This window comes from Hippoglossus stenolepis, chromosome 19 (genome assembly GCF_022539355.2).
Source record: "Hippoglossus stenolepis isolate QCI-W04-F060 chromosome 19, HSTE1.2, whole genome shotgun sequence".
NCBI classification, from domain to species: domain Eukaryota; kingdom Metazoa; phylum Chordata; class Actinopteri; order Pleuronectiformes; family Pleuronectidae; genus Hippoglossus; species Hippoglossus stenolepis.
This window is the reverse complement of record NC_061501.1, coordinates 12,899,863-12,927,455: the sequence shown is the minus strand read 5'-3', so window position 1 is coordinate 12,927,455 and position 27,593 is coordinate 12,899,863. Positions and strand designations below refer to the sequence as shown.

Here is a 27,593-nt window from a genome sequence, read left to right as displayed (position 1 = left end):
GCCATCTTTGTGTACAGGGGGTTGCCATAGCGACAGGCACACATGGGGCGAGGGTTCCCCCTACAGGCGAGAAAGAAATTGCATAAATCGCAACTAACTTATTTTACGTAATTTTATTAGTTTTTTCATTCTTTCAAATATATTCAAAACAGACAGACATTAAAATACCTAACAGTAAACCGTACATTATACGTTTTTGTCTTAACACTGTTTATTTCATTTATTTTTTGTTTCGGTGGGGATGAGGGCTTATTTTATTTGAGAGATTATTCTGATCTTATATTTGCAATAAATAGGCCAAATATATCAAGTACATATTCCCCTTAATATTGACTGAAGCTAAACATATATATAAATCTTCATGAATTTAAATATTACGCAATAGTTATTGAGTAATCTTGAGGAAAATGATGGAGGCAATTTAGTTTAATCCATAAATATTACACAATACACTTTCTGATGCAACTTAAAGGCCACATTACAGACCATAATCAGTACAAGACAGGGACAAGTTGACAATGTATTTATTTATTTTGTATTCATAGTCATCAGAAAATCATACCTAACACGTGTCTTTCATTTAAGTCTCTGGACTAAACCAAAATCAGTTTAGTAAACAATCATTCATTTGTCTGACAAATTCTTTATTGAAGGTGCAGTAATAGATCACCAGTTCTAAAACTTTTAATTAATTTCCCATTCAGCTTTGACATTCAGCTGACACGTGCTACGTGAGCCAGACAACCAGGAGAACAGATGCAACATGTTTATTAAACAATCACACCCGCATTCTGTGCCGTCATACAAGGTGTGGCATTGTCACTATTACCTTTGGAACCTTCCATTAACTCATCTAGTTAGAATAGAATAGCGCAGTAGTGCAGACGTACCAACAGATACTAAGGTCAGGTGAGCCGAGCTGGTTTCACAATACTCTGTCATGCAAATAATTTTCAAAGCATTATAGAACCCAACCTAAGCATTTGCCTGAGGCCTCAGGCGGATAGGAAACATCATTGTCAAAAGTTTTGATTTAGGAGGTCAAGATTCCAAAAAACCTGACTGTGGGGATGGGCTCATGTGGTGCTTCAGTGGGATTCTCAAAGAGGCGATTGTTGTGCTGGGCTTTGTGGCTCCTCGTGGTACCGTCAGAAGAAAGCAGTTTTTCCACAAGACTTGCCCCAGCACCAGAGTTCATGGGACAGAAGAGGCTGGCCGACGCTGATAATCACAAAGAGGGATCTGTCTCGACCCTCAGATATGACAATGAAGAGGACCAATGCACAAACACTATTCTGCACTTTCAAGGTTTTCTGATCAGTGACACCAGGTCACCGGTTTGGTGTTCACAAGAGGTGGGAATTGTCAAGATAACTAACACCCTCTCTGTTCAACTGTGATTTTGTTTATTTAGCACATATTTCTGGGCTTGAAATAACAAGCCATTCCCTCATATGTCTGTTACGAATCTGTGGTTTCAGCTGCTGTCATCAGGCCTACATCCTGTAAAGACCTCACGTATTACAGGAACAAACACAAACATGGCGTGATCTGGAGTGATGATAGTCCCAACATGAAGTGTGTGCGGTCACAAGGTAAAGGGACGAGGCATGAACACGCGTCACCCTGTAAATGGCAGGTCTGTACGAGACATGGGGCAACACCCTGAATAAATCAAAACCACCCTTTAGGTGCCAGAATACCACGAACCATTAGACATCAGTTTAATGCATATATATAGAACATGCCATTACAACTGATTATTATCAATGTTAGGTCCTTGTGAGTGTGTTTATTTTTAGTCTGTGTCGCTTGAACTCAATCCAAAGCTTTAGTTTTCACTGGCTGCTGAATGAAGTCATACGAGAACACACATTGTTGGACTGGTCGGACCTGTGTAGCAGTGGGTGTGGGCTCAGGGAGCATAGGAGTCTGATGGGCTGGCACTAACTGCGCACTGTGTGGGTCGGCTCCGAGGGGGAAACACACACACAAGCACGCTGGAATTTTCCCTGCACTGGACGAACAGACGAGCTTCATGGTGGCTGCGATAAATCCTGTCGTATAACAAGTGAGAGTAAACTGGAAGAGACTTTATCCCAGTGCACGGTGGCTTATTTTGACTGACAGCACAATGGAGGCAAATGGCACAGCTGGTAAATATGGTGAGTGGTGACCTCCAGATTTACTACTACTGCATCTACTGTATATCCAAGAGCTCACCTGCTGTTCTCTGTGTCCTGGGGTGTCGTTTCTGGGCTGGAGTGAGAACTCATTTATACATAATGTATTAGAAAAATACTTTTTTTTTTAACCATGACAGACTTTATGTACTATTTGTGGTTTTGTTACGGAATTAGTTTTATGTCCCTGTGCTGCTTTTTCCTTTATCGTAAGTAACAAGGTTGTGGGGAGGGGGCGCAATGTCTTGGTTTGTTTGGTGACATATCTGTTGCCAGGAAAATATCATGTTACATACATGAGCAGGATTAAGTATGTTGATGTCACAACACAAGGGCTTGTGCTCCTCATCAGTGACTCATACAGATTTTAAATGATAAGGTGAAGTCGTTTTATAAACTACATTTAAACAAACTAAAACATTTTAGTTTTATTTGTGTTTTTGATAAGGTTAAACAATTAAAACAAGTTTGCATTCTTCTGTTTTTCTTATTATGATATATGTTTCACAGCTCTCAGGAGTCAATAAGATGTATTAGATAAGAAAAATACCATTACTAATGGAGTGTGGAAAAATAAAGAGTGGCTGAGGCCATGAAGGAAAGTCAGCTATACGAACATTAGTTGAAAGACAGAAAAAAATTGAAAGTCAGAAAATATGCAGGAAAAATAAGATCTGAATCTGAAAGTGAAAAACGACTAAAATCTCAAATTCTAAAATACAAAAAATGTACAATTGAATCAAAATGTTATTTAAATTAAAGAAAACTTCTCCTGAAATGATTTTTATTTTGAACACTTTCAGTTTTAAAATTAAGAAATATGTTTATTGGATTTCTATTGGCGATCAACCCATTCCTTAAAAAACAACTCTATTGTCATGTGACTGTTATGCTGGGTAATGCTGCAACATCATTATACATCACATCCTTTTTAGATGCTCAGCAAACATCCTGACAGATGACTTTCAAGATATTTGACTTAATGTCCCCATTTCAAACAAAACAATTGACAAGGATTTCGCTCCATAAGTTGGTGCACATGACAGCAGCAAATTGCAACATGCAGCCTATTGTCTATTTAAAGTCATAATGTAGCCTGATGTATAATTAGATTTTCTTATAAACCACAGGAAATCATCATGGAGCCTGCGGCTGGGACTAAGATATTTAGATAGTAAAATACATTGGCTGGGCCCAATCAGAGGAGCACAGCCCAGAGACATTAACATGTTCTAACATGGATAAGAATTTATCTTCAGACTATATTACCAGACTTTTTTTTTTACATTTGTCTTTTTTGTATCCTTAATTTTTGCTTGAATACACTGATTTGCATTTTTCAACATCAAGATCAAAACTTGACCTTTCAGTTTAGCATTGACTTTTTCCTTTTCAGTTCATAATTTATTCTTTTTAAAATCAACAAAACAATGGATTTGGCTCCATGACTTGGTGCATGTGATACCAGCAGAATGCAGCATGCAGCCTATAGTCTAATTAAAGCCATAATGTTATTAGATTATCTGACAAACAACAGGAAATCTTCATATGAGTAAAGCTTCCACTGGAACTATACTAATAAAATAATAAAATAAGTTGAATCATTCTGTGGCTGAGCCAATCAGAGGAGAGAGTTTTATTAGCAATAAGATTATAATACTATATCACCGGACAGATCTTTATATAGAGAGTTAAAAGTCTTTGAGAGGGTGTGCACAGCTGAACAGGAGCCACCGCAGCGAATAGCGGCTATAACAGAGCAGTGGATGAGTTTAGACCCGCCCTGTGGAGCTGGAGGGGGACTACGTGGTGCCTGGTTCTCTTCTACACTGAGCTAAACGGCGGCTGGGTTTAGTTTTAAAAAAGTACAAAAGTCAGTCCTCAGTAATGTCTTGTCTAAATAAACGTCCCAGGAGGACAGCCTCAGAGGAGCTGGTTTTCCAGGAGAAGGTGAAGAAGGTTGCGCAGGACAATGGAAGGCGCATAGGTGAGTCCAGAGGTGCCGATCAGATGTGTCCGTGTGTGTGTGTGAGAAAGGTGACGTAAACGCGGATTATTTATTTATTATTATTCAAGTCCACACACATGCAATCAATGTTCCGCTAACTTCTCCAAGATCGTAATCCTGACTCCATGAACCAAATGTAAACTATGCGTAAATCTTTGAAGTTTGTTTTCTTCCTCGTTCCCTGCAGCGCTGCATTCTTTCCTTTACTACCATGACGAAAACTCGGAGTCTTCTCAGATAAAGGGACACACACAGGAGGGCGTTTAAAAAGTCACAGAAAGCTTCACAAACAGAGAGAGGGACCCTCCTTTCTCTCGCTTCGGTTGGTTTTACGCACAGCACCAGCACAGTTTCGTGATGTATCTTCACAGAGAGGACAGAGTGTCATGTTCCAACTTCGAACCAAACACAGGACTCTGACTCTCCTTCCCTCTGTGATGAACCCTCATTTTCCTCCAAGCCATCAGCTCCCTGTTATTTTAGTCTGGTTCTGGCCATTTTCTTGTCCTGACCTGCCTCACGTATCCAGCCCTTGAATCTCAAAGTGATTACCCTGCAAAAAAAGAAAAAAGAAAAGAGAACAGTCACGTGATTGTCACAAACTCCCTTCAGTGTGACTCACATTTATGATTTGGGAAGTGTAAGAAATCATTAACGTGTTCGTGGCTGCTCTCTTGTCCAGAGAGGCAGTGAAAAACTTTCTCTTGGATGACATGAAAATGGAGATTACAGGAAAAACAATTCGTGCCAGCAAAAGGGCAGAGAGCCTGACTGAGAAGAGGCGGTGCTGAATCTCTGGACTTCCCTCCTCTGCCTGTATGCAGAGACTCATAAACAGCCTCTGAGGGTTTGTGGTGCAACTTGGAAACAAATAGAAAGTCTGGAATTCCATGTCTCTGCCCACAATCCTGAGACAGTCCCCAATGAGATAATGCATTTATCCCCAGTTGGCCTTTGCTTGCTGAGAGGACGAATCATAACATCTGATAACATCTGTTTGAAAGAGCTCTGTATTCATTTCAGCTCATTTCAGTCCCACCCACCCACCCACACACACACACACACACACACACAGATGGAAAACAAATACAAGTAAACAACAGCAATGCAGCCGTTGTCCTTGGAACTCGACTGTGGCCTCACACAGCGTCGTGCATGAATTATGAATCAGTCTCTCAGCAGACGTGCACGCACCCTCTCCAGATCACAATCAGCTAATTCACCGGAATGATAAACCACTAACACTGTGATTGGGCTGAAGCTCAACTGGGAGGCAAAGTATTTCAGCTATCTATCTATAATACAATTGTTTTTTTATCAGTAGAAACAAATGAGTAAATGAAATTGAATGAAATGAAATGTATTGTCAACAACAGGAATAGACTTTGGCGTGGACATTGGAACACCATGGAAGCAGTTCTGTGAATTAGGGGCTTTGGATATGAAGGAGACTATAGAGCCGTGACACTGGTGGTGGGGATGAAAATGGAGCACAAAGTTTGGGCGTCCCATGAAGGGCTTCTGGTTGGACAGTTGTAGGGAGATGACAGGAGGGATAGAGGACATTAGTTGGCTTGCAGGTGATTGGCTCAAGGCGAGTCAAGGGTTGGTTTTCATCTTTTACAGGTTAATAATAAGAACAATGCAAAATATCCCCACATCATCATTTTTCCCTCCCCGCTCCCGCAGGTCTGGAGGGAGATTCGGATCTCCACTTCCTGCTGCTCGGCGGGACCCTGGTCAAGATTCGCTCGACCAACTGGAAGAAGATCCGCTTCTTCCGACTGCAAGAGGACTGCAAGACCCTGTGGCACGAGTCCCATAAAATGTTCAAGAAGAATCAGACATGTGAGTGTCGTCCTCTGCATGTGTATGTGTGTGTGTCCGAGCAACGGGTTTCAATTTACATAATGCACAAAATGGGAGAAGTTCATTTTACTTCTTACAGCACAACATGGCCCTCAAATCTCACTGGTAGTGGAGAATACAGTGTGTAGCTGCTCTCAGACATGCACTGAACTTTGAACATTCTCCTGAAATGTTCCGGAGAGGCTGCATGTGAGAACGTAAACGTGTGAGTCAGCTGTTCCGAACCCAACATTTTCCATCGTTCATGTCTGAAAAAGGCGTATGAGAGGTCGTGGAAAGGAAACAACCTCACACAGATAATGTGGTGTGGACTAAGACAGGCTGGAAACTACTAATGTGAATCTTGACTGTATGTTTTTCCATGTTGTGTGTGTGTGTCTTAGTGTGTGTGTGAGAGAGAGAGATCCTGTGTTCCTGTGTTCCTGTGATTTCTGGTCCAGTGATTCTTTGTAAGGGTGTGAATGTATATACGCCTCTGGGCCTCGGGCAGCTCGGATTTCCCTCCCATCCCAGCGACGGCTGTGGCTCCCAGGCCCAATAACGTTGTAAACAGCCTGAGCCTTAAACACACACACACACACATGACCTGACATGACCACATTTGCGTAGGTATGGGCCTTACGTTCACGGGTATTTCCCTGTTTACGGAAACATGCAACTAGCAATCAGTTCAAGTGATGTAACATAAGGTACGACAGTGGGGGAGGAGGAGGGGATTGTTTTTTACCACCTTTCGTTTGAGATTCATCTGCTGCTCTGCTTCACTGAAGCAGAGTGTGTCAATAGAAGCAAAACACAAAGTTATATAATATGAGTTTAACCTTTTATCAGTGAGTTCGAGACTGTTTATGAAATCTTGTCGTCTGTTTTTCCACATTGTAATTCTATATGATATACAGGACATGGCATTTGAAGATTGAACCCTCCTTTATTGCTTTGACTGAGGTTTCTTCCTTCATTTCTATTCCTGTTTTCCACCATTTTGTTCATGTCTTGTCGTTTCTTATTAGTTTCCCCAGAATCAGGAATGTGAGAATAGAGGGTTTCATACCGTAAAACCTGTAAAAATGTCAGAGTCAGTAGCTTTGGACATTTTCCGAAACTTGTCCTGCCAGCCCCCTGGTAAAATGTCCGAGTGAGATCATACAGCAGGAAAATTCACCAGGAGCAATTTTCCAGAGTTCATGTCTGAAAACGACAGCTCTTTAAATCTGGGCCTACATGCAGTGCTGGATAACATTTAAAATCTCTCTGTGACAATGCCACTATGATAACAGACTTTTATTTATTAATACCAAAACAATATAATATTCAATAATTTTGCCTGAGGAATATGAATAAGATGAGAATCAATAACAATTCATATTTTGGATTGTTTCTACTTCTGTCACCAAGCCCTGATACAATCAGTTATACCAAGGCACACGTATTTCTATTCTCATAAGCCCCAAGGGCTGTGTTTTATTGACCCTGTCTTTTTTTCCCACACTCGTGGACAGACATTTTACACACACACTTGTGTATAAACTGTCGGGGTCAGACGAGGTAAATGTCAGACACGCCACCATAAAGACGGCACATATATCTCCCGGGACACCTTCATTATATCACTGTGGTTTGTCACAGAGCAGACGATTGCTGAAAACTCTTGTCCAACATGAATAGTATCAGCAGAGTTAGCAGATCAGAATTTGACTGAAAATAATCGTGCTCAAACAAGTCGACAGATAAGATAAGTAGGTGGTTATTGCTTCATTTTTTTTACGTGCCTTTATTTGGGTAATTTCTCACTGCGATTAATGAGTCTATAACTGTGAAGCCAGAGTTGAATATTAACCTGGAGGTCAAGTTATTTGTACCCACACTGACATGGCTAAATAACTACAGTGGAAATCCGTCTCCTCGCTGCAGAGTTTCCTTTACGGAAAAAGAGTTTTAGAAACAGCAGCGCAAACTTTGCCGGGGTGAACACAATAATCTCTTTGTGTGAAGTTTGGTGTGGTATTCAAGCAATGCCTGCGTGACACGGTCGACATGTCTCGGACACTGCGGTCGGCCTCTCCAGATGGGATTCTCTGAAACGGGTCCAAATTTTAAAACTCCTGAAACTCCTCCACATTGGGCTGTTGTGCTGGAGGACAACGCGCACGCTCAGATTGAACAAACACCCCCCTTCTGCTGAGTGCGTTCGAGGTATTTAGTTCATCCAGCAGTCAGCTGAGTGTTTTCATCCTCAAGCCTTGGGTGTGTTTCGCCCCCACCGCCCCCCCGTCACTGTTGTGTTTTTCTCTTCAAGTAGTCTGACCTTCAGATTAATTCTGCCCCAAGATGGTCTCTGATTCTCACGAGAACAAAGGCTGCTCTTGATCAGACTCTCTCACCTCGGGACGTGAAGGCTGGAAACACTGATTGTGCGTTGCAAAAAAGAAAGTTGGGGAAAGCAACCAATTCAAGGCAATTTACTGCTCTAGATTTTGCAAATTTGAAGAAATGTGGTTATCTTTTATTCAGATCATTTATCTTTCAAATAATCAATAATAAAATCTGGAACTTGTAGGCAGCAACTGCAAGAATTTGCCGTCCAGTTCCAGGATTTCCCCAAGATGTTTCACATTGCTTCTTTGAAAAATGCATTACTAGTCATGCTTTACATTACAACACAGCGCTTTTATATGCCACGTTTCCTCTGTTATTCAGTATTCACTCTGATGGAGGAGCCATCAGCAAGGCATGTGGAATTGAGGTAGCTGGGGATAGAACCAGTGACCTCCTGGTTAGTGGACGACTACTTTACCCCCTGTCGCCCACTATATTTGTCTCTGAAAGAAGTGATAGGCAAGAATTCATAGCATTTGATAGCTGCATTTAATTGTTCTAATAAGATCAACAAGCCTCAGCAAATTACAAAACAAAACACTCACCTTTGGGATGTCATACTTCACCTCAGGAGAACCTTAAAGATGGGTAAATTATAAAACCCTGACAGAATGGTTCTGTTTTCCCTGTTTTTGTGAAAAACCTCTGCAAAACTGCTGGGAGACCCTGATCTAAACTTGACCTGACTTAAATGCGTTGGTCCAAATGAAAGATTCTGTCCCACAAATTAAAGGCTCAAATTGTTTTTCTGGGTCTTTGTTAAGTGTCTGGCAAAACAACACCCCTCGCTCAACTTTAATTCAACAAATACAATTCCTGTTTCAGTATTTGGGCCAACTTGACACAACAAATTAAGTTAGTTGAATCAAATAATTGTAATTTATAATGCAATTAGATTACATTTGTTCATTTTATTTCAAAAACATGTTTAGGTGAGCAATTTCAAGGTTTTGTTTTGACAGTGTAGCCCGGCTACAATACAGGGCCTCTGCGCTAAGCCTTTAGTCTTTGTGGTGTTTTGTTAGCGGGGCAGCTGTTGCCATTTAGCGTGATTACATCATCTATGGTCACGCACGCTCTTCCGTACATTAAGCCGCTCAACAATAGAGCTGGCCCCCGATTGTGGGTTAAAAACAGGCTGTGTGTGCAGAGACCTTCAGGTTTTGTTGTCTCTGTGCGGGCGTCTGATAAAACAAAAATATTTTTAGCCCCTGTAATGTCGATCACAATGTTTTCGACGTGCATGTGTTACCTGTGTGTGAGGCGATGGGATCAAGAGAGGATGTTGTTATGTGCAGACATGAAATCTCCATGGAATGTGTGTTGGGTTGTGCTCAGCAGACAGAAAAAACATTGCTCAGTTCAGTTTGTGGTTAACAAAATTCTGTCTCTACCCAGTGTTATGTAATGTGTTTGGTGTCTGCGTGTGGACATCGATATCCGTTGCCGTCATGGCCCGTGTGAATGAAGGCCACAGAACTGAGCTACCACACACTTCCTGTTGATAAGATGTAAACACGGTTTCTGGTGCTGTCGTGGTCATGAGAACAAAACGTCTGCTGCTACAAGATACTGTCTTGGCTGAGGACAGACGGTCATGTTGCTCTTCAAGGTGCCGCTGGGACTGACAGCTACTTCATGGTCGTGCCTAGATATCACACTGAAAACCAAGGACAAGTATCACTCAGGCAATTGTGAGAAAAAAGTCTGGAAGCCTTGAGTTCAACTGCTTGCTGAATTGCAAGAAATAAAGCTTTGTTATCCAAGAAGGTTATGTTCTCACCCATGAGTGTTTGTTTGTTTGTCAGCAAGATTACACAAGAACAATTGAATGGATTACCGTAATTGTTCTTCTGCGGCTTCCGGAGGATGCGGCCCCCGAATTGAGACACAGCAAATAAGTGTTCTTAAACCAACGTCTGGTGATGCCTCCAAATTTCCAATAATTCCCTTTTCCTTTCCCCTCTCCAAACAGTCTCCATTGACGACATTGATTCAGTGCGCATGGGCCGACAGTCTGAGGGGCTTAATAAACACACCGACCCCAGTGAGGAGGAGCGGTGCTTCTCCATCATCTTCAAGGGTCGCAAGAGAAACCTTGACCTGATGGCGCTCAGCGGGCCGGAGGCGAAACAGTGGGTCAGCGGACTGACCAAGATCATCAGCAACCTGCGCAACCTCAGCCGCCAGGAGAAGAGCGAGCAGTATCCTTGGAGAAGTATTTCGAATGGGAAATATGTTGAATAGATTTGTGTGAAATGTTAAGGAGGAGTTGCTTAGTACCTTTTGCACTTCCAGGTGTTACAGAGTTGTGTACTTTGTTAGATGAAGTGTAAACCAAATCCTTACATCTAAATAACAGCTGGATCATCAACTGCATGCGGAAAGCAGACAAGAATGAAGACAGCAAGATGAACCTCAAGGAGCTGAAGCACTTTCTGCGACAGGTCAACGTTGAAGTTGACGACATTTACGCAGAGGAAATTTTCAAGGTGAGTCTCTCTCAACAATTTATTTACCTCTCTGGGTTTATCAGAGTTAAAATCAAGTCATCTGGTTGATTGATTGCCTCATAATGTCTCATGTTGCATAGACGTGTGACAAGTCCAATTCAGGATCGCTTGAAGGCTCCGAGATCAAGCACTTCTACGACCTACTCACGCAACGGGAGGAGATTGATGTGATTTATAGGAACTGCGCTCAAACCGAGGGTGAGATGAGCGCCAAAGACCTGCTGAACTTCCTGCGGCATGAGCAGAGGGAGCAGGCGACCATGGAGGACGCATTCAAGCTGATCGAGAAATACGAGGTGGATGGAACAGGTAGGTTTAAAACCCAGTCAGCCCTGACTCTGATGTGTGGTTCACGTTGAACGTATTGTCTTCATATCACGTCCGTCTGTTCACCAGCGAAACAGAACAAGCACCTGACAAAAGACGGTTTCCTGATGTACCTGCACCTGGAGGAGGGATCCATCCTCAATCCAGCCCACAAGCATGTGTACCAGGACATGAGCCAGCCGCTCAACCATTATTACATCTCGTCCTCACACAACACATACCTGATGGAAGACCAACTGAAAGGACCCAGCAGCACGGAGGCCTACATCAAGTAACTACTTTTACCTCGTACATAACATGAAAGTTGAGTCCCTGATAACAGATATAGGCCATCATGTTAACCAGGAACTGAACTTAAGAACAAAAATACTCAAAATACCATCGCAGAATGCAATTTCAAATCATATTTTAACCAAGTGGCACACATTGGTTAGTGAATGTCCATTTTTAAGTTTTGTGTTCAGAGCCAATTTGGTTTGGTGGACATTCCTGCGTTCCTGGACACGTGTCTGTATTGTAAAGAGGTTAATCTTCGTTGTGTGTAGGCGATCATGACGGTTTTCCTTTCTTGCAGAGCTCTCATGAAGAGCTGCCGCTGTGTGGAGCTGGATTGCTGGGACGGGGCTAACGGAGAGCCTGTTATTTATCACGGCTACACGCTCACGTCCAAAGTTATCTTCAGAGACGTCATCAAAGCGATCAAAGACTACGCCTTCAAAGTATGAGAGATATTGTATTCACCTGTGGGTCAGGGTTCATCAGGCCGTAAGCTGCACCTTCACACTTCACTTTGTCTTCCAGACGTCTGACTACCCAGTGATCCTGTCCCTGGAGAACCACTGCACCCCGGACCAACAGAAGCTCATGGCCCATCACTTGATCTCCATCCTGGGCGACGCTTTGGTCACAAAGCCTCTGCGCAGCACCATGCCCACCAACTTCCCCTCACCTGAGGTGCGTGGCCATTACCCGTGACTCAGAGACACACTTTAGAGCCTTGCTCTATAAACACCAACGGAAGACCACACCTAAAAATTCCACCTCTTAACTTAATGAGCCGCTGTGCCATCTTTTTTTTTCCACTTTCCTGTTTACTTTAACTTGACTATTAGATTTGTCTGGGAAAGAAAGCTGATTAGATTAAAGTAAAGCCCATCTCATTATGTGAGCACCAAATAAACCACGATGAGTTTTTCATTTCTCATTTAGTGCTTTGAGAGCAGATCTGACTGTGAGACTTGACTCTTCGTTCGAGAATGTCTTCTTTAATAAGGGAAGTTGTCCATCCATCTGTCCGTCCCATTAATATCTCAAAAACACCCTGATGGAATTTGTTCAAATCTGGTACAAATCTTCAGTGAGACTCAAGGATGAACTGATTCGAATTTGGTGGTCACAGGCCAAACGTCACTATGAGTTCTTTTGATTCTGTAAAAAAAATGCGTGCCGACTGAAACTGCAGGGCGGTAATTCTTGTTACTCTGTTATTCAGTGCTTCTCGTTCTATTTATAATGTCTCATTCCTCTTTTTCCCCATGTGCTTCCTCTTTAACACTCATTTTGTTCATCAGCTTTGACAGCGAGGACATACGTCTCTCTAAAAAAACGCTACAGGATGATTTCAAAAATGATTTTCAACAAGGAGAGACACAAAGCAAGGAGGGAGAGTGCTAGAATGTCAAGTCAGTTTTCAGTTGCATACCAAAGCCCTTGTGTGCACTCCTGTTTAAAATGTAACACCCATGGGATGAATGCCTGTGGCTCTGTCAGCCTCAGAGGAAATTATGATCTTTGCATTACACAACATTTTCCTTTCTATCAGAGGGTGTGAGGAGCAATCACCAGTGTTCATGCTTTTTGTCATTGTGAAATAACAATATGATTTACTGCATTTAGCTGGGACGTGCTGTTATACTGCACAGTATCTTGAATTGTGTACGTAGAGATTTCACAACAACACATAAAAAAAATCTGTGTGTCTGAGTGCAGGAGCTGAAGGGCAAGTTCCTCGTCAAGGGAAAACGAATGAACAAGCTGGACACTGCCTTCACCAACACCAGCACCATAGAAGAAGACACTGTGTCTGAGGAGGATGAGGCGGCAGATTGTAAGGAGAACGACGGACAAAAAGCCAAATCAAAGGTGTGTTAAGTGCAAAGCAAACCAGTAATATTTTGTTTTAGAAATCATGTTGCGTGTAAAAAGTGCAGAACTTGAGCTGCCGTCCTTTGTCCTTTCCAGAAATCAAAGATCAAACTTGCCAAAGAGCTCTCAGACATCGTCATCTACTGTAAGAGCGTCCATTTTAACGGCTTCGAGCACGCCAAAGACAACCAGGCCTTCTACGAGATGTCGTCCTTAAAGGAGAGTAAAGCGTTCAACCTGGCTGATACCTCAGGTAAACGCTGCATCGAACTGACACGTTATTTCACACATGAAAGGTCTGAAATAACCGATCATGACTTCCCATGCACAGACTTTGTTGTGTGTGTTAAAGCAACAGTGTTTTAATGTGTCCTCGTAGCTACTGCCTTCATGCATCACAACATGGACAAACTCAGCAGGATCTACCCGGCAGGCTCCAGAACTGACTCCTCCAACTACAACCCTGTGCCCATGTGGAACGTTGGCTGCCAGATCGGTACAGTCGCATCACTACACGCAGATAACCTGTCACTGATACTAAGTGGACTAGTGACATCACTTCTTTTTTTCTCTCTCTGACGTGTTTCTTTAGTGGCGTTAAACTTCCAGAATACCTCAAAGGAGATGCACATAAACCAGGGACGGTTTCTGCAGAACGGGCTTTGCGGCTACGTCCTGAAACCTGAATTCCAGAGAAGTTTGTCCTCTCAGTTTGACCCCAACACGCTGATCAAAGGGCCCTGGCTAAAGAAGAAGACCTTTCACGTCATGGTGAGAGCGATTTGTGGTTAAACCTGAAACATTGGTGTTTTCTTTCAAACAAAAAGATCTGTTTACGTCCAGTGTTACTTTGCATATATATCCGAGGCCGATCAAAACATTGAATACTCATAAACCATTTGCATAAGTGATATTTTAAATGTTTGAAAGCCACATTGTTTAGATTGTTGCCAAGTTTCCTGGCACATCACCACCACCTGTGAATCAGTTGAGCAGCGAGAAACTGATTTTGTTTAATCGAATTTGAGATGACATGGTAATTCATTCAAATGTATTCAAAGTCGAATGTAACTTTTTTCACATTTTTTTTATCAATTTGATTAACCCGCGTTGTGTTTGGTGTGAACGCAACTTTACCCTTGTTCATTATTTTGGGGTTTATGGTGCACAACAGAAAATACGTCCATACACTGTCTTGATTGTCCCCTCAGGATGACTTTGCTTGCTAGCACCCTCCATTAACGGAGAAAAAAAACCTAACTGATAGTGAGCACCCTCTGCTGGATCATGGGGCAAACTACTTCAAAAGGTACATTTTTGTGTGTTTGTGTTTCGTGTCTCAATACAACAGGTCATCTCAGCTCAGCAGTTACCCAAACTCAACAAGGACAAACACAAATCCATTGTGGACCCTCTGGTCAGAATGGAGATCTTCGGTGTACCGGCAGACTGCGCCAGCAAGGAGACACACTACATTGACAACAATGGTGAGCGTAACAGACTCACACTTTACATACAAATATACACTGAATTTTTCCATACACAAAATCCTAATCCACCAATCCATCCCTGCAGGTTTCAACCCCATGTGGAACGAAAGCTTTCAGTTTAACATCCAAGTGCCAGATCTGGCCATGCTGCAGTTTGTGGTGGAGGACTATGACTCAACATCCCAGAATGATCTCATCGGGCAGTACTGTCTACCGATCACCAGTGTGCAGAACGGTAAAAAAAAAAAAGTCGAGTTCAGACGTGTTTTATTGTGTCCAGATGTTGAAGAAAGAGCAGTGACGGAGACCGGTGCATGATCACATGTTAAATTCCAGACTACAATGACTAGAATTAGTTTTTTTGGGGTATTTAACAGACAAGGAAGTACAACGTGAATACATAACGTGACCAGCCCTCTCTCCGACTTGAATAGTCACTCATTACCATTGACTGTATATGAAGATGGACGAACTGACAGCTCTCCAAAAGTGAAGCCAAAGTGTCTGAAGCGCTCCCTGGCAGCAGTGTAGTTCACAAAACCTGTTTTCTCCATGTTAGCGGATGGGACATGGACTAAAAAAAGCGAAAAAGTCAAAGTACACGTGGAATCATTTTTTCTCAAAGAAGGTGTTCATGTGTCTGATGAACTTGGTTTTAATGAGTTAGTTTTATTTGTTTAATAAGTAGTAAATTTGTCATGATTGACAATGAGACTGACTCGTGATTAGTTGCATTTATATACAGTCTATGCTCCTCTTATCTTATCCCACCCTCTTATCTTTTATCTAAGTGCATTAAACAGTAGATGTCTTAATTCAAAATAAATGCGTTTCTTCAGTTCAACATCTCTGCATCTTCCTATGTCATCCTGTTGACATCAAACTCTAATTTTAATGACAAAGCCAAAACTCACGTCCCTGTTTCTCCCCCAGGCTACCGCCACGTCCCGCTGTTCACCAAGAGAGGCAACGTCATTTGCTCCGCCGGACTGTTTGTGCATCTCATGCTCACGGACGCCCTGTAGACTCGCATGTGGAAAGACAAGCTTCGCGCCAGGAACAGCTTTTTTTTTTGTCCTCCAAGTAAAAGCGGCGGACACCCAACTGTCTGTAACATTTTTCCTGTTATTGTGTAATTTAAGCTGTATAAATAGTGTTTGAGAGGAAAGGGAGAATGAATGAAAATGTGAATGAAAGAGCAGTGAAGGAAATAATTTAAAGAAAGACATGAATTTGTTTATTATTATTATTATATATATATAATATGATGGTATTAATTGATGAAAGAGTGATGTGTGAGACTTCATATTTTCCGTCATTCGTACAGGCCATAAATCATGGAAACAGTGTTTTGTAGAGCAACACAACAAGCGATCAACTTAGAGAGTTTTAAACAGAACTTGAGGACAAATCTTTATCTAAATTATCTCAGATTTATTTCGACAGTGATGTCGGCCTCTGGAGTCTGTGGCAGCAGTATGTCAAAGGGAACTGTTCTTTTATCAGTGTGATTAATATTTCTTTCTAAAGGACTAAATGCTTCTTAACTTCCTCTTTTTGACTGTTGGTATGAAGAGGGTATTTACCGTGTGATACATAAATCTGCTCCGGACATATTGATCTCTAATCATCAAGTATTTTAAAAATCACACGTTCATTTGTATTTTTTTATCCCCTCATGTACCAGAGCTGTTTTAGCCCCATGAAAAATCTCTGACTGTCAGTGTATTCATTATCTCACCCGCATTTGCACTAGATCTCAAATAAAACTGATGGTCTCGGATTTAAAGTTTTTGTGTATTTTATTCATAATTTAAGTGATTCAGAAACAGCAGAAGACAGTAACATGGTGAGAAAACCTGATCATATTCAAACATTTATAATAAAGATAAAAGTGTAAAGCATGGTCATTCTGAAGAATCTTTATATAAATTAATCAAAGTCACATCCATGAAATTACTGATTTGAATAACAATCACTTGAAGCCATATATATATTTGTATGCAGCAGTTTTAATCACTAGAACTTTGGTTTAAAATATCTTCACGTTAACACAACATATCCAGGTGAAATCAGTGTGGCCTCCATCAGTCCTGTGAGACGGGTTTCAAAAACATATTTTCTCCTCTTTCTCAGAAAAGTCCAGATTTTTTCTTTAAGTCGCTCTGCCTCCACTTGGGCAGACGCTTGAAGTCTGAGCGGTTCGTCCCCAGCAGATTCTCAAAATCCACATCGGACAGATAGTCCTGCAATCAGAGCACAGAAACACAGAGGCTGACACCTACTGTACAGACACGGTCACCACATCAGCGTGCACTACTTCCATCACTCTCATCATGACAGAAAAGGCCTCTGTGCATGTTGAAGACCCCACATCTCCTCACGTGGGGGACAGACATCCAGAATCAAACGTGAGGCTAATTAAACTATGAAAGGGTTTGAGGTGTATTTCATTTCTCTTTGCTTTGTGGTCATTTTGTTTCTCATAAGTTATTTTTGTGTCTTTGTGGTCATTTTGAATGTCCTTGTAGTTATTGTGTGTGTCTTTTGGGAAATTTTGTGTATCTTTATAATCATTTTATGTGTCTTTGTGGTCATTTTGTGTCTCTTTGCTGTAGTTTTTCTTCTTTTTGTGATTGTTTTGTGTCTTCTTGTCGTCTTTTATTGTGTCCTCTTGGTCATTGTTATGTCTGTGCGGTTGTCTTTTTTCTTTGTTTGCAATTTGCACATCTTTTGGTAATTTGATATCTCTTTGCTGTTGTTTCCATTCTATTTTTTTATGTCCCTTTATACTCGTCTCGCATGTCTTATCATTTCTCTTCTCTTTGTGGTTTTGTGTTTCATTGTACTTTTTTTGCATTTGTTTTGTGTGTTTGTAATGATGCGTCTTTCTCTGTGGTGATTTTGTCTCTTGGTGAGTCAGAACTCTCAGACACAGATAAACTTCAGCATTTAGGTCACACTGGAGATGAAGAGAGGCTGTCTGACTCAAAACCAAAATAAAGTTATGAGATGTTAGTGTTTTGATTGGTTGTAACCTCAGTATTCTGCAGTGAGAAGAAAATCTACAAAAACAACTGCTGCGTTTGACTTGTTGGAATGAGGCTGCACCAACCTCTCTCAGGCCGGGGTCCACTCCCTGCGGCAGCTCACTGGGAGACTTGTTGAGGAGGAGCTCAGGGTCCAGATACGTCCCAGAGCCTCCAGCAGAGGGGGACACGCTGCCGCCAGCTCGGGACAACGATGGAGAGTAGCCAGAGGAGGGGGACTGGCCTCTCTGGATGGATGGGCTGGTGGGAGTAGAGGGCCTGGGTGACAGATCACCTCCCTGGATCCTGTAGGGCGGAGGGGAGCTCGCAGGACCCCCCGGAGCCCCGTAACCACCCCCGCTCACAGGACTCTTATTCAGGAAAGAGTTCTTCAGGTCCTGCGACAGAGGTGAGCTTGTGAAATCCAATTTTTTGGTGAATTTAAATGTTAAATTTGGGAGAAAACATGAAAAGAGTAAACATACACAGATTAATGTGATTACACTGGAGACATGAGTCATTAATGAATGGGTGATATTAGTACATTCTGTAAATTCGAGTTGGGATTAGAGTCAGTCAATCACTTACTACAGTGATCTGTGAGAGAGATGCTGGATCACACAGCTTTTTTTTCATCTCCTCATAGGAGTTGCCTCCCTGTGGAGAAGATCAAGTGAGTCAGGGCTGAAAATTAGTGAGCATGCAGGGTCGACTTCATCTTCAAACAATCCATAAAACCATGCACATGTGGCGGCATGACGCTCGTCCACCATAAATGACATCAATAGTGATTAGCAATGCTTTGATAGGGCTTTATTAGTCTATTAATGGTACTCGGGCGCCTCCCTCTGCGATCAGAGAGACTAATGAACTCACGCTCCACTTATGAGGATCCCATGCATTGAACCAGCCGGTGAAGGTGGGTGGCTCATATCCCTGTTTGACAAAGAGGACGGGTGTGTCGGGATCACGGTCCGCAGGGTGGGTCCTCAGGTATTCCTGCGCACAGGTCCACGCCTCTTTGGTCTCATGCTGGTTGGCTAAGTTTCCAACCCACAAGAAAATCTGAGGTGAGACGGAGGAAGGAAATAAGAAATGGAGACATTTCATCAAACCGTTGGAAGAAAATATGTGACGACAAGAAAGAAACTTACACTTCATCTTAAATATATTTTTTTTTAAACAAAGATTGTCAGCGCTCTTGTACCAGTCTGCTAAATGATGCTAGAGCCAGCAGCCAGGTTAGCTTAGCTTAGCATAAAGAGTGTAAACAGGTGGGGGACAACTAGCCTGGCATAGACGGTATATAAAGATGGACGACACGTCTCCACCTCCTCCAACTATCGAGAAATTAAGCCAAAATATCCCTATTATGAACGGAGCCATCTTGTGCATTTGGAGCCAGAGTCAGTCTCACGTTTTTTCAACATCACATAAGTAATTAAAACCAAACCTTTTGGATAAATGAACACTTCTAAAAATGATTTGATGTATACTTTGAAATTTTGTTTGGTCTATTTTCCATCTGCTAACATGGAGGTGGTGGGATTTATGACATATACTGCAGCCTAGTGACCACAGGGTGATCAAGATACTTTACTTTTAGGGAGCTGTCATGTCGTCCATCTTTATTCACAGTATGGTTTGCACTTAAAAAATGTAAAAGGCATCCAGAATCTGTATTATTTATATTTTCTGTCGTTCTATACACAGTAATTTGGCAAATAAATCCTCCTGCTTGTTATTATAAACGTTACAGATCATTCTCCAGTTCCCACAATCAACCCACAGTCTGATTGAGGCCCTTTGACCTCTCACCTCCTCCCAGGTGTCCAGCAGCATCGAGTCCTCCTCGTCCAGGTCACACTGGGCGAAGTCGTCCACCTCGGTCATCCTGAACTGACCCGTCTGATTGGAGCATTCAAACAGGCGGGGACTGTGAGGAGGCTCCTCCTTCTGCAGTCTGAAATAACACAGAGCTTTTCCATCATAATAACTGTGTCATCTGCTCTGTTTATGTGTGTGCGTGGGCGTGTATGTTTTATTTCATTGACATCGGGCATATCCCTCTAACCTTGATATAAAAATAATCCATGGGTATTAAAATGTAAGCTTATTAATGATTAAAAAACATAATTAAAGGGCTCATTAGAGAGAGAGTTCATTATTTATAGCTTATTTTCTGACTGATTTAAAATAATAAAGAACAAAAATTATATGAAGAGTCCAAAAACCTGCTTCGAAGTTGTGATAGCTGTGGTCTGTGTTTACCTCTTGTCAGTGGCGTAGGGGGCCTTTCCTCCCAGAGCTACCCAGAATTCAGCTGGCTCCTGGCCCTCCATCACCACCTGCTTGTCCTGCTTGGACAGCACATCAGACATGGCTCTCCCCATCACCCTCTCATCCCCACTGCAGCCCTGCACACGGATTGAGCCGGACGTCAGACAGACACAGATTAGTGTCAAAATGAAAAAAATGCAAATAATGCTCACACTTAACTTCACAAGAAACAAACACTGACCTTTCCATACCACAGGTAACACATCTGATCCGTCCTCAGCAGGAACACGTCATTGGTGTTTAGAGACGACGCCCTCGCCAGCACTTCTGTCGCCTTGGTGTTGAACTCATTAGTTCCTCTTACCTGGAACAGCCTGGCAGCGGGGTCAGGGTTTACCACACCCGGCCGCCCTGTGCCGCCCTGTGGCCACACATACATAGAATAAAATACACGCAAAGACACAAATATCACAAATTAATTGTTTGCAGCATGCGTTTAATTGTTTTTTTGGTTAGGTGGTTCATTATTCTAACCATGTAAACTCCTACCTCAAAGAGGATGAGTTTGCCTTTGAAAATAGCCAGGAAGTGGCGAGGCTCCTTTCCCATCACCACCCTGACCTGGACCGGGGCTCCATTGTATTTGTTATCAACATTGACCGCCTGGTAGGCACAGGCTGTGATCTCATCTTTAGTGGCGTGTCGGCCCTGGTGCAAGACATCAAATCTGTGTATAGATCTTACTCATATCTTTATTCTAAATGAAAGTGTAAACGTGTTTGTGATGATGCCGACCTGCCACATGTAGAGTAAGTACTGCTGCTGGCCCGATATTTGGTATGTGTATAACACCAGGTAGCAGTCGCCACCGTAGAACTGGCCATACGTGCTTGGACTGACTTCGGCCAGCTCCAAGTTCTCGATGCGCCACACCTGATGAAGACAGGGACATTTCAAGGAATGTGACACTGAAGTCAGTCGTGAATCTGCTCTGTGGGTTTTTGTTTTGTTTACTCACCTTCACCTCACCAGATGCATCGTCCACCATTCGCTGCTGTGCTGCCAGCTCAGGACGCGCATGAAGCTGCATCACGTCAAACTTCACTTGCTCGACCTTGGCTGTTAGGACACAAGTTTAAATGAGACATTTAGACAAAGTTGAAAAACTCTGTGTGAAGGGCAAATGTAAAATTAAAACCAATTGTTAGAACAGTGAGAATAATGAAAAACTAAGAGCAATTACGACTACAAACTCAGTTATTATGAAAAGAAACAGGATGAATGATTGGTTCCAACCTAAACCTACGAGGCATTACACATGTGTATGAGATCTCAGAGCCAGATGTGAATAAGCAGCGGTTTGGTGAAGGTTACCTATCTTCCCCTGGCTGTAGGTGGAACCCAGACCCTGGGTTTGTCCTTTATCTATCCAGGATTTGAACAAGTGCTTGAATATGGCTGACTCTCCCCCCTCGCTCATCACCTCCACTCTGGTGCTGGGTGGGTAGTTCTTGGCCTTGATGTAGCCCTGGTAGAAATGTGGATCGGACAAAGTTCATCTTTCAAGACGTTGACAAAACAAAAGTTCAAAGTCAAAAAAACTACAGAAAACAAAGGAACAAAGCAGAAAAAGTGGATATCCAAAGTTAAGAATCGAACTGACGGGAGAAGAGTGGGGAGCAGGGAGGACACAAAGGAGGCAGGGATAGTTGAAGTCAGGTGAGACACATGAGGGAAGGTGCAGGAAACCAGACAAAGACAGGAAGTGAGGAGGAAGTAGGGAAAGAGGAAATAAGGAAAAGAGGAAATAAAGCTTCAAAGTAAAACAGGAAGTGACAAGTCCAAAATGCAAACATAAAATTCCAACTATACAAAACTAAAAGCTGAACAGACAACCACACGACCAAACTTGAAAATCTAAATTCCACTAATTCAAAAACAGAATCTTCACAATGAATAAATCAAAAGTCAAAACAAGATATATCAAAGGTCCTGACGGGCAGAATCATTATTATATCGTATTAAATGATTATGGGTTGTCAGGTTTTGTTCCTGAAGTACATTTCATTCAGTGAACTCACCAGAGCCCTGTTCAGAGCTTCTCGTCGCTCCTCCTTTGAGGCCTGTTTGCCTTTCCACACCATCACACTGGAGCCGCCCTGATCCGCGATGTAACAGTCCTGAAAGCACGACAAGAAGAAACAGTGAGCGATAGAAAGAGACAGAAGCCAGTGTTCTATGTATCAGCGTCTGAGGAACATGTTAGAGGCTGATTACTGAGGAGTGCAGCAGGTCCTGTGTTAGAGGTTGCGTGGCCACTTCTTGAACCACCATATTCCCGCTATTGTCAAAAACACTGAGGAGAGAAACAAGAAAGAAAACAGTAAACAACAGTCCCACTAGTGTTATTGTGGCAGCGTTGCAATGGGATGAAGAAAGAGTCCTCACTGGTACAGCCTGACGCTGGTGTTCTGCACCCCATCAGGTTTGTCGTCAGAGATGGCGTCCTTCAGCTGCCCGCTTCTCTGGCCGAGCACCGCCGTCATGACCTTCATCAGCTCCGGGGAGTCTCGCTCATCTTCTCCCTCCACCACACCGATCTGAGCACGACCCCCTCGCTCCCTGTCACGGATGTCCTGAGCCAACAACATTGTCTGTAAAGAGAGAGAGAGAGCAGAGAAGATGAAGAATAGGTTGCCTATTTTTTCTGGTAAGTTTGGTTTTACTTTGTTATTTGACGATATAAAAACAGGGTGAAACTTCATGATTGACAGCTGAGACTCATGCCCGAGATGGTATTTGGTATCCAGGATATTTTGGCTTCATTTCTTGATAGTGGGAGGAAGTGGACACGCATCGTCCATCTTTATATAACGTCTATGGCCTGTAATCAAGTATATACTGAGTTTTGATGATTCCAAAGGGGCACCACAGAGAACCTCTAAGTTTTTATACGTCCACTTGAACTTGTGACTCTGTGGCTCTGCAAAGTAAATATAAACTAAGCACATTTAGTCAAGTACTGGACATATTCTGACTTAGTTTTACTTTCCTGGAGCATTTCCATAATAAGCATGTTTAAAATTGATTTATAGGGAACACAACTCCTTTTTACAACACAATATTATAGTAGTATTAAACTCTCAAAACATAATGATTTGTTATCCACCTCGTCCTTGTTGCTTGAATGTTAATACATCAGTCAACATGTTGCAATCTGTGTATTGGCTGTACTTTTACGACTTTACCTTGAGCTTTTCTCTCCTGTTGCTCTGGGGGCCGTTCCACTGCACGATGGCCTTCCCCATATCCAGGAGAAATATGTCACCATTGTTGAAGCTGTTCCACGACACCTCCACCTGCACATATACACAGAAACTTCAACATGACGGATGGTTATCAAGCAATTTCCCTCTATTCAAATAGACAAAGCATAAACAAGTTCAGAGAGAAGCAAATGCTGTTAACATAGGAAAATATTGATCAAATATTCTTCTCTGGTCATTAACACATAGATATATCAACAAGCACGCCTTAATTTCTTTATGAGCGAGATCCAGCGCCACTTGTAATGTGTTGTAACTGTGTGAGGACTCCACTGTCATACCTCCCTCGCTGTGACGTGCTTCCTCCCCTTGACGTGCAGCAATCGCAGGACGTTGTAGGCGTTTGTGTCAACGTGGTTAAAACCCGAGGCCACTCCGCCCTTCTTGTAGCTGTGGAGAGATCAGCACACTGTGCATGAGCAAAGTTCAAGTGTAATAAAATGCCCACACATGAGCAAATGTGAACGCCAAATCACCTTGGTGGTTAATTTTGAGATTAACCTCGATGTTACATTGCTGTGAATCCAAAGCGCCATGTGAAGTTGAAGGTTGAAACACACTGGACCAGAGATAATTGTGTTTTTCTTTGCTAAGCCTCAACAAAACAAGTGTAATTTGTGTCATAGTGAACTCAAACGGGGGATTAGTGTTGTAAACCATGTCTCAGGGAGATTAAAGCCTGAGTGTGTGTGTGTGTGAGAGAGAGACACTCCTTCTCTTTACTTTGACTCACATGAGGCCATTCTTGAAGTAGCCCCTGAACCGTGGCGACTCGCTGCCCTGCACCTCCCTGTGCTGCACCGGACTCCCGCCCAGGTACTCGTCCAGCTGGGTGACGTAGATGGCGGCCGCACCTTGCTCGTCCTGAGAGGAGGAGTTCCCTATCCAGTAGTGGATGTCAGCAGACTGGCCCGAGCCCTTGTTCACGCTCGTCTGGTGAAACAGCACAGAGGGAGACACAGATGTAACACACATGCCATCCAGGCGTGCATAAGTCACGCTTTAATTATTGTTGAGCCTCTTGGGAGATGAGTCAACTCACGTATAGAATAATGTAACAGTCTCCCTCGAAGAAGTTACCAAAGGCCTGGGATGGAACCGGCACCATCTGCATGTTCTGCACAACAACAACAACAACACATTAAACATTAGGAAATCTTACACAGAAATACCATTTGGCGACACACCCTACTTAACGTAGAGCCGAGTGAGTCAACATTCACAGTAACGTGGGCTGCGTGTTTGTTCTGGGCCTGACTCACGTTGATGGTCCATATCTGCAGGCCTGGCTTTCGACTGACATTTCTAAACGTGGTTTGATTGTCTTCATTCATCATTCTGCTGGACTGAAACAAACACAAAGAAAAGAACAATGGCGTTTGTATTTGTTCTGTACATACAAAAAGAAACACAACTGGACGCTGTATACATATTTACATGGGTCTGAATCACACAACAAGATATAAGGAGCGAAAGTGTGGATTTACATGAGTACTTTAAACATCATTGTGATCTTTAAGTACAATAGTGCAGGTTTTTGTATTTTACTTGACTATTCCTACTTTGAGCCACTTTATACTTTCAGTCCACAACTTTTTAGTATTTTCGCAAATTAACTCTTTTTTTAAAGGTGCTACATGGAAGTTTCCTCGTGATGGCTGCTTGCCGAGGGCTCCGGTTCATTGTTATTCAAACTATAAAACAGAGAGTTCATGTTCGCTCTCTTTTAGTTCTGTTTTTTCGCTAAGTTTTTTTTGCTGACATCATTTTGAAAAGGTTATCACACTGGAGCCTGAGCTGGAGGATGCTCCTTCATTAGAAAACAAATTTAATTGAAACTCCTCCGAAGTACTCGAATGAAAGAATAAAACAGGAGACATCCTCCTCTTCATTACTCATCCTTGAGAGTTTTCTATCTCTAATTGTGAAACATTTTTAACTGTTTGCATCACTGTCAGCGGAAAAAACACATCCCCCAAATGAGCTTCAGATTGGCGCCATGGCAACATGCAAGTTAAACAATCATTGGTACTTAAACTGCCTCTGACTCACATATCAGAAACAACATGCAAATACACTTTCACCAGATATTGAGCCCAACATACAGGCTCAGTGGAGCTGGCTGTATGCATACATGATATATTCATCAAATAGCTGGGGGGGGGGCTGTGGTTGCAGTTATTCTCCAGAGAAATAAACAAACTCGTCATGGCTCATGCGCGCTCCCTGCCTCAGAGTCTAATCATCTCTGTGTAGGAATAACGTGTCTAACTCAGGATTGATTAATGGCAGGGGGTGGCATAAGGTGAGGTGAGCCAGATCAGGTGAAATGTGCTCGACCAGGATGGTGACCACACCTTTTATTAATACTATCAAGGCTCCACTATTCATGAAATCAGATAAAGAGGTGACACACACACACAAAGCAAACAGAAACAAAGATTTAAGATTTAAATAAAATAACTGGGCTTGCTCGGGTAGAGTCATAATGAAAAAATGTTATCTTAAGAATGTTGTACTAAGAGTTAACCCTTGAAGACGAGTTAACTTAGGACTCTGGGATATGTAACAGTAGTAGGACATTAGCTAATGCTCGCCACAATAACTTTTGATTTGTAATTTGCCTTCAAAAGCTGTTTGCTTTGTATACAATTATCCTCGCTTTAAATTTCTCTCATATACATTATACAGCTGACATGTATAATGCAAAGTACTTATGTTATAATAATGTATAATCTATGCTTTATGTGTCCTAACTGTTCAGTACTTTTCTGTATTAACTCAATTTCGTTTCAATAATATTAATGATCAATGATAATATCCATCTAATCAATTTCTGTATTTATAAAAAATGTAATTGACGATGCACACTGAATTTAAGCTAAGTGGTGTTAGTTATTACTCACATTTATGTTTAATATTGTGCACACTCTTTAAGGGAGTAAGATAAACTTGATAAACTTTACAGTAGAATTTTTAAATCGTGCATGTTAAAAGAAAACAATAGATTTTTCTTTTTCCTCTTGCTAGAAACCATTTATCCTCACATTTCCCCTTTCACATGTTTTTTAACTATGTGGTCAAAGGATGGGCCACACCCTGCAGGCATGTCTCTTCTCTTTTTATGTAGGACAATGAAGACAGTATTCCTCAGTAAAATCAAATTGAGTTGTAATAAGATTTATGGTGAGATATGGAGGAATAGGTTGTACATGGCCAAAAAGAACACAATTTATCTGGAAAAAAATAATAAATCAAAGTAAACCAACTCTATATTCATAATGCAGGACTCTGATCCTCAACTGATGTGATTGTGATCAAATAACCAGATGTAACTGTTTTTATCTAATGAAAAAAGCTGTATTAAAATAAGAAATGTGGAATATGTGGTGGCAACTCAGTTATGAATGGAAAACAACTGCTCAGAAATCTGATCCCAGTCCAAACCGATGAAAGAGTATTTCTGAAAAGACAAACTGAAGACCAGCATTGAGTCTATTACTGGGACCAGAAAGACTGGTTCCACATCAATTAACCTGCGGTGTCCATTGACTGAACATACACACAGTAAGCTTTGTTAAAGCTTTAAATACCTCCTGATGTCCATCATCTCCTAATGTGTTGATCTGTAGCTAATACAAGGAAATAAACATCTTAAAAAGAACATAAAAAGTCTATTTAGAACAATATTTTTCAGCACATATGATATTAAGATCTTTCCAAATAGCAGTGATTCATTTCAAATAAATAGATACAGACATGTTATAAAAATTATTAAAAATAATACAAAAATACATACAAATAATCAAGGGAAATATGTCACAGTGTGGATCTCACCTTGTGCTGCGTCTGGCGGAGTGAAGGCCTGGCCGTCTCCTGCAAGTTGTAGAGGTAGTTTAGTGAGATGATGACTGTATGTAATAAAGTATCGCTTGCTTTTCCTCCTGTGTGCAAGCCGGAGTGAGTGTGGCACGGGGAGGGCTGGATGTATTTGTCTCCACACCCAGGTTTGAACACACCTGCAATTTCCTGTTTCTGATACGGACG

The 27,593-nt window shown here is 42.0% G+C and overlaps 2 protein-coding genes across 4 annotated transcripts; one reads left to right on the top strand and one right to left on the bottom strand.

Moving 5' to 3' along the window:
* Positions 1-1,946: 1,946 nt before the first annotated feature.
* plcd1a (phospholipase C, delta 1a) lies at positions 1,947-16,694 on the top strand. Of its 3 annotated transcripts, XM_035142540.2 has the most exons (16): positions 3,952-4,170; positions 5,881-6,039; positions 10,412-10,640; positions 10,799-10,928; positions 11,030-11,258; positions 11,346-11,547; positions 11,851-11,995; positions 12,078-12,230; positions 13,266-13,418; positions 13,518-13,674; positions 13,801-13,917; positions 14,014-14,192; positions 14,773-14,908; positions 14,997-15,146; positions 15,845-15,962; positions 16,011-16,694. In XM_035142540.2, exons 1-15 carry the CDS (start codon positions 4,071-4,073, stop codon positions 15,934-15,936), a joined length of 2,331 nt encoding a protein of 776 aa, XP_034998431.1. In that variant the 5' UTR covers positions 3,952-4,070; the 3' UTR covers positions 15,937-15,962; positions 16,011-16,694. The 3 variants fall into 3 exon arrangements, with proteins under 3 accessions (XP_034998432.1, XP_034998431.1, XP_034998429.1); XM_035142541.2 differs by lacking the exon at positions 3,952-4,170 and adding an exon at positions 1,947-2,165 and having other exon boundaries at positions 15,845-16,694; XM_035142538.2 differs by having other exon boundaries at positions 15,845-16,694.
* On the bottom strand, positions 16,695-27,593 carry vill (villin-like). The gene is made up of 20 exons (XM_035142537.2): positions 27,384-27,593; positions 24,809-24,892; positions 24,589-24,663; positions 24,280-24,479; positions 23,828-23,936; positions 23,469-23,579; positions 22,669-22,874; positions 22,498-22,576; positions 22,302-22,400; positions 21,595-21,748; positions 21,239-21,339; positions 21,016-21,153; positions 20,770-20,928; positions 20,462-20,641; positions 20,212-20,357; positions 19,759-19,903; positions 18,817-19,005; positions 18,529-18,597; positions 18,027-18,338; positions 16,695-17,157 (listed from the first exon to the last, which is right to left on the bottom strand). Exons 2-20 carry the CDS (start codon positions 24,881-24,883, stop codon positions 17,044-17,046), a joined length of 2,661 nt encoding a protein of 886 aa, XP_034998428.2. The 5' UTR covers positions 24,884-24,892; positions 27,384-27,593; the 3' UTR covers positions 16,695-17,043.

Coding starts and splice junctions, on each gene's coding strand:
- plcd1a (XM_035142540.2), top strand. CDS start 4,071: ATGTCTTGTCTAAATAAACGTCCCAGGAGGACAGCCTCAGAGGAGCTG. Junction 10,929..11,029: donor ACGCAGAGGAAATTTTCAAG/GTGAGTCTCTCT, acceptor CATGTTGCATAG/ACGTGTGACAAGTCCAATTC. Junction 14,193..14,772: donor AGAAGACCTTTCACGTCATG/GTGAGAGCGATT, acceptor TCAATACAACAG/GTCATCTCAGCTCAGCAGTT.
- vill (XM_035142537.2), bottom strand. CDS start 24,883: ATGATGAATGAAGACAATCAAACCACGTTTAGAAATGTCAGTCGAAAG. Junction 22,577..22,668: donor ACCAGCGTCAGGCTGTACCA/GTGAGGACTCTT, acceptor TTCTCTCCTCAG/TGTTTTTGACAATAGCGGGA. Junction 20,929..21,015: donor ACTTACTCTACATGTGGCAG/GTCGGCATCATC, acceptor GTCTTGCACCAG/GGCCGACACGCCACTAAAGA.